This window comes from Schistocerca nitens, chromosome 11 (assembly GCF_023898315.1).
Source record: "Schistocerca nitens isolate TAMUIC-IGC-003100 chromosome 11, iqSchNite1.1, whole genome shotgun sequence".
In the NCBI taxonomy this organism is placed as follows: Eukaryota; Metazoa; Arthropoda; class Insecta; order Orthoptera; family Acrididae; genus Schistocerca; species Schistocerca nitens.
This window is the reverse complement of record NC_064624.1, coordinates 202171500-202185965: the sequence shown is the minus strand read 5'-3', so window position 1 is coordinate 202185965 and position 14466 is coordinate 202171500. Positions and strand designations below refer to the sequence as shown.

Genomic DNA, 14466 nt, shown 5'->3' with positions numbered 1-14466 from the left:
CCTTTCTCATCTGTACCAAAAAAATAAAAGCAGCACCACTGACCATCCTGCAAGAGTCCCTCGAGATGTTCACTCCATAATGGGGGATTTGAGGTATTTACAGTTAAGACACAACTGTGTCTGATTTTCATTAAAAATCCACACGGTAGACAGAGCATTAGACTTTCCACTTTTTACGAAAGCAAAACTACTGTCGATAAGATTCGGAAGCAGAATACGGACTGTAAGTAACTTGTTGTGAGTATTTTTAAGTTTACTATCTGACAAGTTTTCAGGTCATTGTTGCATTGGTGGACTAAGTTAAGACTAAACTAAAAACTTTTTAACCATCCCACATGTTCCACACCCACAAGAAACGTCTCCCTTTTGGGTCTACGGAACAAAACTGAGTCTAATCTAATATAATCTTTAATCTACAAGGGTATGCTTACGAAGAAGGTGGGAGCAGAATGCACAGGGGACCTGTTACTTTTCTTACGCAACATTTCTGAGCGTAATAGCACGGCTGGTACGAATCACCTTCCACTGTGCTGTAAATGATGGCTTCCACAGGATACATCTGTACTTACCGGAGCTGCTTCTTCAACAAATACGGCCTCGATCTCCCGCTTCGGAGATGTGAGTCGGTCAGTTCCCACCTGAAAGAGAGGAAATGAGTAAGTGCAGGCACAACACACAGTGCAACCGACACATAAGAAACCGGTCCACACGACGTAAATGTCAATCGGAAATCTGTGACGGACCCGGATTTCCTCCTTACCTGTAACACGGTCTGCAGTTAACAAATGTTACCCTCTCGTCACTTGTTTTTCACGGGGGTCTGTCGAGTAGTGAAAGTTCAGTTATAAACACCCAGTACAGAAATCTTTGTGTTGTAATTTCTTTGTATGTAAAATATCTCTCTCTGTTTACTTCTTTTGTCACGAGCTTTTGGGAAAGATGTTATTACATCACAGTAGTTGTTCATTGTGTAGCATTTTGTCATCAAGAAGATGTGAGTAAATGCAAGAAGTAGGAAAAATGGGTGTACGGATTAACTCACAAATCACCAGTTCCACAGGGTGCATACAACATAATAAAATCCATCACTTTATGCAAATAAGGGAATGACTAAAATCAACAATACATCAAACCATCAACTTATAAAGAAAAGTAAAATGAATGTTAAGCTTCCCACTCTTGAATAATTTTAAATATGTTGCAATAAAGTATCTTTTTTTTTTACCGAACTGCAATTGCGGTTAAATCCTACATATATTAAACTGAAACAAGAATATTTAATGTGCACGGTATTGATTTCATCAAACCATTTAACTCGTTTCCTGCAGTGTATACTTCGCGTCAGGTTAAGCGACATCCCACGACCGACTCTGTTCCCACGGTGCTGCCGGTCTGTTCTGTTCCCACAAACCCCATCCCGAGAGAACCACTGCTAGTAGTGTCGTGAAATCACAGGAGCAAATATCAGTGCCGATGAAAGTTTGCGTCACACCCGGAGGCAACTCCTTACGGCTTACAAACGTCACTCAATGTGTCGCCTATCTGCAGCCGCGACAGACTCGAACCGCACTAGAGGTAGCATTCCACAACTGTTTGCAGTTTTTTGAACGGTGGGCCACAGAATGTTCAAATGTCGTAACAGCTCGTGCACTGTGTCGAGTTCGCACAGTGCGTCCAGAATTATCGGCCACAGCGACGGTAACTTCTTCGACAATTTGGGGCGTAACTGGCCGTCGGTCTCTCCGGGGGCAGGGGGGTGGGTTAATTCACAAACTGCCAGTCAATTCGAAGTTTCGAGTCACATTCTTCCACCCCAGTGTGGAAAGTGGACCTCTCCGTATTCCTTTCCACACGTCAATACTCGTGAAGAGCTGTTTTGATAAAGCAGCTTTGTTCAAATGGTTCAAATGGCTCTGAGCACTATGGGACTCAACTTCTGAGGTCATTAGTCCCCTAGAACTTAGAACTAGTTAAACCTAACTAACCTACGGACATCACAAACATCCATGCCCGAGGCAGGATTCGAACCTGCGACCGTAGCGGTCTTGCGGTTCCAGACTGCAGCGCCTTTAACCGCACGGCCACTTCGGCCGGCAAAGCAGCTTTGTGATTAAAACTCTGCTCAACTTGTCCAGACCTGTAAGGCACACTGACACTCGTGTTTCAATCGTACCGCTGGCAAACGGGAAGTCACGACACTTAGCCTAGTAACAACACAAATCCTCAAGCGCACATTCTGAACATCCCTGCTGTGCAGTTGGGTACCCAAGTGCTAAATAGTTTTCCATCTAGACTGGCTCAAGTAGCAACATTTAGATTATAACCACCCTATAAGTTAACAACTGGTAGTCACTAGGGAGCTGAAAATATTGCATTGATTTATGTTGAAATTTGCGTATAATTTTTGTTTGTTCATAAATGATTGGACATACAAATTTAAAACGCTGTCACACTATGTGGGAAGTGTTACATGCTGTTTAAGCAGACGATATTCCACGTTCCTCGTGTAGTGCGAGGAAACACGATCGTGACAGAATAACATTAAGTAGGGAGTACTTCGTGGAACATACACTGTGTGCAGGGAGGTGTGGAATACGAGAAAACGTAACCACCCTGTGGCAAATTGTAAATGGCTTCACCTGCTGTGGGCGGGGCCTTTTAAGTTTTGGTGTCACGGCTCGGCGGTGAATTAACAGTCAGAGGGCAACCACGCTCTCTGAGAACGAAAACAAAAGACGAGATGATTTTGTGACAAATGAAATATACTGTAATCTCGACAGTCGCGTCGAGCTTTCGAGGCGTATTTCGCACATTATACTCGTTCAAAGAAATATGTGTTTCTACAAGGCAAGCAGTGGATGTGCTTTTTCGTGATATAAAAAGAAGTTACCTCCTTTTGCTCCAATAATGGCTGCAGAATGTGAAGAAGTCAAGAAAGAAAAAGATAAATACGTCAGATTTATGTGGGGTGACAGATCTCGTGAAGTGTTCCGACTCTGCTTCAGCTACAATGAGCAAGCCAATAGCTACACGAAACCCTAAACCGACAAGAAGAAAAATACTTCACGTGTATGGAGACAGGGCTTTGAAAAATGGTTCAAATGGCTCTGAGCACTATGGGACTTAACATGTGAGGTCATCAGTCCCCTAGAACTTAGAACTACTTAAACCTAACTAACCTAAGGACATCACACACATCCGTGCGCGAGGCAGGATTCGAACCTGCGACCGTAGCGGTCACTCGGTTCCAGACTGTAGCGCCTAGAACCACACGGCCACTCCGGCCGGCCAGGGCTTCGAAATTCACTGTTAAAAGAATTGGCGATTTGGGAACTTCTATGACTGAAATTTGCTTTTGCAAAAAGGTTCAAAAGTTTTTTCCTTCCGAAATGGTCTTTGCTCATTTTCTTCTTCTGGCTCTATTTAAGCTTCCAACAGATGACTCTTTCTGTTGAGAAGAAGCATCACTTTCCCACCAGTAAACAAAGTTCTTCACTGCTTAAGGCGTCTCTTGACGTTATTTTTCTGTTCCCACCCAATTTAGTAATTACAGCATCGGCAGAATATTGATTTTGACCTTTTTTGGGTATTCGTAGCCATCCGACCCACTGCTGACAATGCTACAGATAGAAGTAGGACCAAAACAACTGTATTCCACCATTATGTGAGGACTTTCCGTGTGGCCGAAATATGTAGTTTTTGTTTCTCAGTTGCTATAGTGCAGAAAGTGTACGCTATAGACTGGCAGTCGGCTAAGAGTGTAAGCAAACTAGGATTACGAGAGACAGGTGGGAGAGGGGAGGTGCGAGGAAACGAGGCGTGCCTGTGTGTCACAGGGCATCCAGCCTACACCGCCTCTACAAAAGTACAACTGACACACAGTCGTAGCAACTGCTGACCCATTCCGGTGTCGTGAAGATCGTAATCGAACTTCGTGACGACCCAGTATTAGTCTCTTTGGTCGTTTCAAAATACAAAGGAGAAACGACGAGCCACAGGTAACACAAAACATTCATAACGGCTCCTCCACCACCGATTGTAGAGATTGGCGGTGTCGTAAATGGTGTAGTTCACGCCCGACCTCTACGGGCACTTCGTGCGACAGTTCGAAACGCTCGTCACCTAAAACTGCCACGTTAAAAGTGTCTGCGTGATATCAACTTTTTAACTGTGGCTAGCAGATAAATGTACAAGTTTGGCTGAGTTCACAGAAACCATTCAACTCCCCACAACTGATGCAACACTAAAGCAATGAGCATACAGATACATCAGTGGCTCGCGCACTTTTTGTTTCGCAAATGAGTTCTTAACTGTATTCTTTTCCAAACTGATATGCAATGCCAGTAACCGAAACTTGGTCATATTTTTTATATTTATACACAGAAAATAAAGCTACTTCAAACTATCTGCGATTTTATCGTGATATTATTTGCTATGCATTCATTGGATAATTTTGCTTTTTGAGATTCTGATGCAGAATTCAACTTCATATTTACATTTATTGCAAAATCTGAATTTTTTCAGGTCTCTAATAATCATTCAGATCATGACAATTTAAGATTTTGAAAACTGATTTTCTAAAGTTAAATAATTATTTTGAAATATTCTTTCATTCTATGTTTTAGTTAGAAAGTATAAACAAAAAAACCTCACAATCATGTTTTTTTATGTTACAGCATATTTGTTATTTATGTTGTATCTACTCCAAAAGTAAATCTAATAGTTCTGTCTTCAGTTTGTGCACAAACATGATAAATTGAACTTACTGATACCCTCTTGTGATAAACTGAAGAGGCCGATACTAGCCAAAACAAACTGCAGAGATCATCGTGAAACCTTTTTAGCTGCTGTTCTTAAGTCAGAATTCAGAGTTGTTGCAAGTCTGTGGAGGAAGCAAGACAACGATAATGGTGACAAATAAGAAGAAGAGTGATACGTGTCGAAAACGGAGCTGTTCATCTCGTTTAAGTTGGAATCCGTATAGCAATCTGTGAGAGTTTTAGATCATAGATTTTATCAGAATTTACTGTACACTCTAATACTGAGCTCCCATACACTGAGCATTAGCAATTTTGCAACAGGCTTAGGAACTCTGATGACAACTGCTACAGCTAGATGCCAAAATGGCACAGTTCAAACTAAAATGACTGCACAAATCTTATGCTGCTACATACCTCTGAATCATTTCGCACAAGCTGTTATGTGTCATACTCAAGAATTTAGCCCAGATAAACCAAATGCCGGTAGACTTAAATTTCCACAACGTCCAGGCTCACGCAGCACCGGCATGTGAATGTTACGACGGCTCCGTAGAAAGACAGGAAGCAGACTTCGACACGAACTGCCGTAACAAAATTCACGCGAACAGTGGGCAGCTCGGTTGGAGGGTGTTGCAACTTTGCTTTTAGAACATTGTGAAGTAAGACCAAACTTTACAAAATTATCAAAGACAATCTGTACCGTAATGGTCCGCCTGTAGTTCAACGGCAGGAAGAGATACGACACTTCCGAATGCAGGTAGCTTTGGTTTCTTTCACCTTCTACACGGTGTTACAAACAGGTACGGCCAAACTTTCAAGTAACATTCCTCACACACAAAGAAAGAAAATATGTTATGTGGACATGTGTCCAGAAACGCTTAATTTCCATGTTAGAGCTCATTTTATTACTTCTCTTCAAATCACATTAATCGTGGAATAGAAACACACAGCAACAGAACGTACCAGCGTGACTTCAAACACTTTGTTACAGGAAATGTTCAAAATGTCCTCCGTTAGCGAGGATACCTGCATCCACCCTCCGTCGCACGGAATCCCTGATGCGCTGATGCAGCCCTGGAGAATGGCGTATTGTATCACAGCCGTCCACAATACGAGCACGAAGAGTCTCTACATTTGGTACTGGGGTTGCGTAGACGAGAGCTTTCAAATGCCTCCATAAATGAAAGTCAAGAGGGTTGAGGTCAGGAGAGTGTGGAGGCCGCGGAATTGTTCCGCCTCTACCAATCCGTTGGTCACCGAATCTGTTGTCGAGAAGCGTACGAACACTTCGACTGAAATGTGCAGGAGCTCCATCGTGCATGAACCACATGTTGTGTCGTACTTGTAAAGGCACATGTCCTAGCAGCACAGGTAGAGTATCCCGTATGAAATCGTGATAACGTGCTCCATTGAGCGTAAGTGGAAAAATGTGGGGCCCAATCGAGACATCACCAACAATGCCTGCCCAAACGTTCACTGAAAATCTGTGTCGATGAGGTGATTGCACACTTGTGTGCGGATTCTCGTCAGCCCACACATGTTGATTGTGAAAATTTACAATTTGATCACGTCGGAATGAAGCCTCATCCGTAAAGAGAACAATGGCACTGAAATGAGGATTGACACAATGTCGGATGAACCATTCGCAGAAGTGTACCCGTGGAGGCCAATCAGCTGCTGATAGTGCCTGCACACGCTGTACACGGTACGGAAACAACTGGTTCTCCCGTAGCACACTCCATACAGTGACGTGGTCAACGTTACCTTGTACACACCAACTTCTCTGACGCTGACGTTAGGGTTATCGTCAACTGCACGAAGAATTGCCTCGTCCATTGCAGATGTGCTCGTCGTTCTAGGTCTTGCCCAGTCGCGAGTCACAGGTTAGAATGTTCTGTGCTCCCTAAGTCGCCGATCAAGTGCTTCGAACGTCTTCCTGTCGGGACACCTTCGTTCTGGAAATCTGTCTCGATACAAACGTACCGCGCCACGGCTATTGCTCCGTGCTAATCCGTACATCAAATGGGCATCTGCCAACTCCGCATTTGTAAACATTGCACTGACTGCAAAACCACGTTTGTGATGAACACTAACCTGTTGATGCTACGTACTGATGTGCTCGATGCTAGTACTGTAGAGCAATGAGTCGCATGTCAACACAAGCACCAAAGTCAACATTACCTTCCTTCAATTGGGCCGACTGGTGGTGAATCGAGGAAGTACAGTACATACTGAGGAAACTAAAATGAGCTCTAACATGGAAATTAAGCGTTTCCGGACACATGTCCACATAACATCTTTTCTTTATTTGTGTGTGAGGAACGTTTCCTGAAAGTTTGGCCGTACCTTTTTGTAACACCCTGTACATCTGCTACATGGTGAATACGTATTCTTTCAGATTGAATTTCAAGTTGCCCACAGGAGTAACTCCAGCTTCACAGCTCCTCTGATGTATATCGGTTAGACAAAAATACAGAAACACTGTGAGAAATGCACACTGCAATACAAATGCATATCCTAGCTAAGCCTGCAGGTTATGCTGTTGTATTTGAACACGAACAGCACGTGCAGTGTTCTCAATACATTTTAAGTGTAAGTCGTGGTAAGAACAGTGTCCCGTGTAGTTGCGATAGCGTCGTGTCACACCTAAGTGAATTCAAACGTCGGCAGATTGCCGGTGCTTCTGTAATCGAGGTAGACAAAGTGTTCGGTGTTTCGAGAGGCACCGTACGAAGATTTATCCCCCTACAGGGAAAGTGGAAAAACATCATCTGCTACATCACAATGCAGGTGGAAGTGTGTGCAGAGTGATTGTGACGGACAGTCTCTCGAGAGGATTGTGGCAAAAAATAAGACAGCGACAGCTGCGAAAGTCACTGCAGAACCGAATGTCGCACTCTCGAATTGTGTCAGCACCGAACTGATACGGAGGGAGTAAACTGCGAATTGCAGGGTGAGCTGGAATCCCACTCATCGGTGATGCAAATTCCCGTAACAGGGAGATGTGATGTTGAAGCCGGAATACCTCGACTACAGAGCAATGGAACTCTTATTTGAACAGAGGAGTCTCGTTTTGCACTATTTCCAACTCCTAGGCAAGTTCGTGTCCAGAGAGTGAAAGACAGTGGGAGGTATGTTGACGATTTGGGCAGCCGTATCGTGGTAATTTGTGGACCCGATGGTTACTGAGCAAGGTCACACTACAGCCACAAATTATGTAACGATATGGGCTGAAAGTACTTGTATGGAGTGTAGCCATGTATGGAAGTGAAACATGGATGATAAATAGTTTGGACAAGAAGAGAATAGAAGCTTTCGAAATGTGGTGTTACAGAAGAATGCTGAAGATTAGATGGGTAGATCATATAACTAATGAGGAAGTATTGAGTAGGATTGGGGAGAAGAGGAGTTTGTGGCACAACTTGACTAGAAGAAGGAATCGGTTGGTAGGACATGTTCTGAGGCATCGAGGGATCACCAATTTAGTATTGGAGGGCAGTGTGGAGGGTAAAAATCGTAGAGGGAGACCAAGAGATGAATACACTAAGCAGATTCAGAAGGATGTAGGTTGCAGTAGGTACTGGGAGATGAAGAAGCTTGCACAGGATAGAGTAGCATGGAGAGCTGCATCAAACCAGTCTCAGGACTGAAGACCACAACAACAACAACAACAACAACAACAACAACAACTACTACTACTACTACAATGGGCTGATCAGGTCCACCTTGTGGTAAGAGAGTGGTTTGAAAAGTTCTTGGAATCACCTCGAGAGGTCAGCACTAGCGCAACAAATTGTTCGTGTGATATTCATTGGACTGTTGCCTGTAAACATGTGCCACATCAGTGCTCTCGGAAGAGAGCTGTGGCGGTGACGTGGCTCTGTTTTTCCCATGTAGTGTTTTGCGAAGACGGAAAAAATTAAAAAAAATAAAATAAAAATATAAAAAAATTATTGAGATTCGAGCAGTGATTAAGTATTTCATAAAGAAATGTATGAAAGCAAAGGACATTCTTGCCGATTTCCAGAATACACTGGGGGACTCTGCTCCATCATATTCAACTGTTGCTAAGTGGATAAATGAATTTAAATTTGGTCAGGAGAGCTTAGATGATGATCCCTACAGTGTCACTGTTCCAGAAATCATTACACAAGTGCACAAAATGATGACGGAGGATTGCCAATTGAAAGTGCACGAAATTGCTCACGCTTGCCAGATGTCGTCACATTTTAACTGAAGAATTATAAGTGAAAAAATTATCTGCAAGACGGGTGCTGCAACTCTTGATTTTGACGTTTTAGGACAAGCAAAGACAATTCCTTCGGTGGGAAAGGTCATGGCTTCAGTGTTCAGGGATGCAAAGGGGATTCTGTTTGTACATTATCTCCCCACTGGAGAATACTACGCTAACCTCCTGGACAAACTGCAACAAAAGATACGCAAAAAAGGGTCAGGTTTAGCAAGGAAGAAAGTCGTCTTCCATCAAGACAATGCACACCCCCATACATGTGCCATCGCCACAGCAAAATTACACGAACTGAGATATGAACTGTTGCCACACCCACCTTAATCGCCTGGTATGGCTCCGTCAGACTTCCATCTCTTCCCAAAACTGAAAATTTTTCTCGGTGGACGAAGATTCACTTCAAACGAAGAATTGATAGCCAGAGTTGACAACTATTTTGCAGGCCTGGAGGAAACTCATTTTCGAGATGGGATCGAGACACTGGAACATAGCTGGACCAAGTGCATTAATGTACCAGGAGACTACATTGAAAAATAAAAAATGTTACAGTGATGTCACAGGGTGTACACACAGACAAGGAAAAAAAATTCCCAGGTTTTTCCCAGTTAAAAAATATACTTTTCCGTGTCAAGTGGCAATATACTTTCCCTCGGGATGGTAAAACTTATCAATCCTTTGAATGGTTAAGGTTTTACACACTGGCATAGAACCTCCCACCAATTTAGGAAATGAACCCCAGAAAAAAAAAATGCTTTTTGAAAAGAATTTTTAAGGGTAACCAACATGTACACTGCATATTTTCGTATTCCGGAAGTATATAGTCAAAGTCCACCAAACACAGAATGTTACTTTCAGAAGCATTGAAATTGAGATTGCGAGGCGCTTTTGTAATCCAATCATATCTCATATCGCGAGATCTCGCCAGCCGATGATAGCAGATATTCATCGCATTTACATAGGGCTCCCCAAACTGGATTTCGTAAACCGATCTCCCAGTACTGCTCCTGGGTGGTCATGTAAACATTTCAAAATTGATTCTGGAAACCTTCCAGTTGCCAGTTTTCCAATCTCGCAATCTTTTTCCGCTCCCCGTGTAAACGCAACTGGCTTTGAAATGTGCTTGGGCTGTCAGGTTTTGTCTTATTTTTAAAAATTTTTGGGTAATACGAATGTAGGGGCGTTTTGTACAGTGAACAATAAGCAGGAATGTTGGACTAACTATTTACAACTAGTCTAATTGAAGAGAAATAGCGACTGTGCTGACAAAATCAGAAATTGTAACAGCTGTTTTCCAGGCACTGTTGTTAACTGCAGTAGCAAATCCACTTCAGACCTTAACGTGTACACATGAGAGCAAAAAATGGCTTCCGAAAGTCGGTTTTTGTCTTTTGGAAGATGTGTCGCATGTAAACGTAGTGATTCAGAGCACAGGACACACGACGTAGTCAACATACAGCAACACCACTGTCAAGTAGCGTGAACACACAAATACAAAAAGTTAATGGTTTAAATTAATGTACATAGTGTAGCTACAAGAAAAGCTAGGCTTTCACATATAACATTTATTTTTTTTACGTGTGTTACACTTCGATACATCACAAATGTGCCAGTAAAATTTAAAGTAATAACATAAATGTCCGATCTTCTGAGTTTGAAATTCTTCTAAGTGGCCGGTTCTCAAAGTGTTAAACTTTAAATTAAAATCAATCATATGATTTAAGAAATTCAAAGCACGTTTGTTCGCCCACGTAAAATAACTCATACTGCATATAATGAAATGCACTTTGAAGTAATGCTTTTCAAACGACGAATTGCAATATTTTCCTGTGACCTGTCAGAATTCGTTCCAGCAGTTGTCAGTGACCGCCACAAAATGGCGTTACTGTGCATGCACAGCTACGATGACGAATGTAGCCCGTATGTTCATATGTAAATAGGGATTAAGAGATACTACATTACGTTATAAACGAAACAGGGCAACAGAGGATACTCCGAGAGCATCGGAATTTCATAAACCACGCTAAAATGAAGTATTCAACTTAAAAGAGCACATTTGTATGTCCAGACTCACGAAGAAATAGGGCCCGAGCTGATATTAAATTTTCAATGTGGTTTTCAGAATCAAATTTTCTTGGAGTACCAGTATTGTATTATCTCATGTTTAGTTCTTTATTATGGCATAAAGCCATACGTCTCAGAAGATAACAACGTGCACTTGAAATTCTGCAAACAACTGACACTAACCAATAGTGTTTCAAATAAATTGAATGCCTCTGTGGAAAAGATTAATTAAAGTCAATGTTTTTTAGCAAATCAACAAAAATAACTTCATTGTTCTGCGAGGCAATTAATACCCCACTGCCAAAAACATGGAAATAAAATACAATCATAAAACAGTAACAACATATTTTAGCCTTGTGTGAATATTTTAATTCTCTTTACAGCTCCTGGCCACAGAAATCCGTTTTGTTCTCGAGAGCTGTAAACCGAGAGGAAACAACAAAATCACTACACTTACCGTATTTACTTGAATCTAAGCCGCACTTTTTTTCCGGTTTTTGTAATCCAAAAAACTGCAAAGTACGCGGAAGTTCTAAAAATGTTGGTAGGTGCCGCCACAAATAACTTCTGCCGTCGAATATATGTAGTGCTACACAGGCATACTTAGCAGGCACAAAGAAAAATACTAGCGCCAAAAATAAATTAAAAAAAGATGGAAGACGAGCTTTTTTTTCCTCCACCCCGAGTTTCGACCACTGCATTTTCATACATGAGCCAACGAAGTAAATACAAATTCCGTATTGTTCATCTTCGAATATAGCAGCATTTCAACGTACTATGGAAATCCGACTGGCAAGACTTTGGGATGTTTATCAATATGGCAAACTCTACGTTCTGAATTTTTTCCTATCTGTGATAAGAGATGGTTGCTAACAGGAACTTTTATGAATTGTGAATCACATGCAGTATTCTCTTCACCATAAGAATAATATGAATATAAATATTTTGCCATGTATTCTTTCGTGTTTGCTGCTGTCTCATTTAAATCCTGTCTGCCTAATAAACTACGAAACTAGAGTGAGACAACAGCAAACGCGGACAAATATACGTATCATGCATGTTTATATTCGTATTATTCTTATGCCTAATAATGATACATTCAGAAATGAAGCACGGCAATTGACTAGATTTTTAAATCTAAGCTGACTCTAATTTCTGTGCAGAATGTAATGTACAAAAGAGGCGTCTGCAAAGATTTTCAAACGGAGCAAATTTTTAGCTAAACTCTCATTCACAACATCTTCTATCATACACAGTCTATTATTGGTTCTTGTTGATCATTATCAAAGAAAGCTGCAGTGTAAGTAACAACAAATAGCAGTCTCTTGCCATTGTTTCGCTAATGAGACAATTCCCCTCTTTTTTTTTTATTGTAAGCCGTGGTAGCGCGCACAAAAGCAAGCCATGCCGCGAGCGGCGACAGGCCGTAAACAGTCATTATCAGAATGCAACAAACAATGCATGGCACAGTACAGTAAAGCATTTTCGGCTTCGAGTGACGTAAACACCTATAACAAAGAGAACGGCACTTATCAGATCAAAGAAAAATAAGCAATCAATTCAAACCAGATGAGGCACGTGAAAAAGGAAGGGTATCCGTATAAATACGGACGGAGCGCCTGACCCATAGCAATGGCTACCTGGTAAAGCTTAACTGCTAAGCTTACGACTCGAACCAAACTACTGTAGCTCTACTGTCATTCATTCAACCTAAATTGTGTCTCATATTACAATGGACCAACTTTGTTTCAATTTTGGGGAGCGGCCTAAAACTTTTCTCTCCCCTTGAATTTCGAGTCTCAAATTTCAGGTGCGGCTTAGATTCGAGAATTTTTTTTTTTTTTTCCCTTGATTTTGAGTCTCATTTTTCAGGTGCGGTTTAGATTCGAGTAAATAGGGTAAACACGGCTCACGTGGAGACTACCCCTCATCCCACTACAATTCAGACTGTTCGGCACACGCGCAAATCTGGCAGCTTGGGTGCACCAGAAAAATGTTTCCGGGTAGCATCTGGCTGCTTGTTGCTACTGCTGACACAGCTCGTGTCTAGTTACCTCGGACACAGCCAACAGCCACACTCGAAGTAGCCAGAAGCGGGAAAAGCTACTGCTCGTACTCGACTAAACTGCGCACGTGCACGAGCCCGCTGGCAACTGCTCAAACAAACCTAATGTTAACCGTTGTGACGTAACGGTCATCGGAAGCAGTTTGTTGTTATGTATTCCCTAGTCTTCGTCCCCCTTTGACACATTTTGCTGTTGGCAGACGCTTGTGTGCGAGCTGTGTTTTGTTGCTGTAAATGGTGCATTTTCTTTGCAACGTAAGTTTTATCTGTATTTTTTCCTCATTTATGTTTTATTGCTGCAGTATTATATTGCAGTAATGAGCTAAAGCAAAATTCTTTGTTAGAGTATCAGTTCTTACCAGTAAAAAGTACAAAAATTTAACTGAAAACCAATACAATGAAAAATTCCCAGGTTTTTCCCAATTTTTTTTTCCTGGATGAAAAAATTCTGAGGTTTTTCCCGGATTTCCAAGTTTTCACGGAACATATGCACTACGTGTGAGAACTTTTTTCCTATTCCGTTCTGAGAACTTTTCAGATCACCCTCGTACAGTGTTTGTTGCCTAATTGTATGCCGTATTCTGAGATAACTGAGCCATTTTTAACACAGTTCACATTGTTTAGTATTGGTTTTGTGAACACGAGGACGAATTGTCACATTTCCCTAGACCACCAGTCAGAAGATCTAAATATTATTGAGCCTTTGTGATATCCATTTACTCATTATTACATGAACTTGCCACTATTTTGGAGAAAGAATTGTATAAAATCTCCTTGAAAACCAAACATGACCTGTATTTATCCATTCTGAGATGACTGGAAGCTGCTTTGAATGCCAATGAGTTTCCTACACCATATCAGGCATGCTAATGTGTTGTGTTTTTGCTATTTCCACATTTTTGCCCGCCCCCTGCAACTCGTTATCTAGATATCAATGCACTGAACGTGGAATATTGATACTATTGGCTGAAAGAAGAGTAATTCGGCGTTACGGAAAGCTACTATACATTAGTTTTCACTAAATCATATTCTGTGCTTAAATCTCTAAAGTCGGAGTTGTTCTTGCCACTGTTGAGCAATGACATATTTACTGACCTGTAAAGTACACGGTGGTTCAGTTGGAGTGTCTCTTAATTAATATTTTCCACTTTAATTTCTATGCACTTACTATTCACTTATAAACAAACTTACAAACTAGTAGGTCATTCATATCTTTCTTTATGTTTTACTGTACAGACTATAATGATACTACACCTATGTAACACTGAAGTATTGTAGATGGCAATACAGCAACAGTGAATTGTACATCGTCTACTCCTGTTATATTTTGTAGC

General features: G+C 41.5%; 1 protein-coding gene across 1 annotated transcript in view; it reads right to left on the bottom strand.

Moving 5' to 3' along the window:
- The window catches only part of LOC126212785 (uncharacterized), a 126356-nt gene that overhangs the window by 24955 nt on the left and 86935 nt on the right, over positions 1-14466 (bottom strand). Inside the window, exon 13 of the mRNA XM_049940188.1 lies at positions 570-638. Coding sequence (XP_049796145.1) covers positions 570-638 — 69 coding nt within the window. The remainder of the gene's footprint in view (positions 1-569; positions 639-14466) is intronic.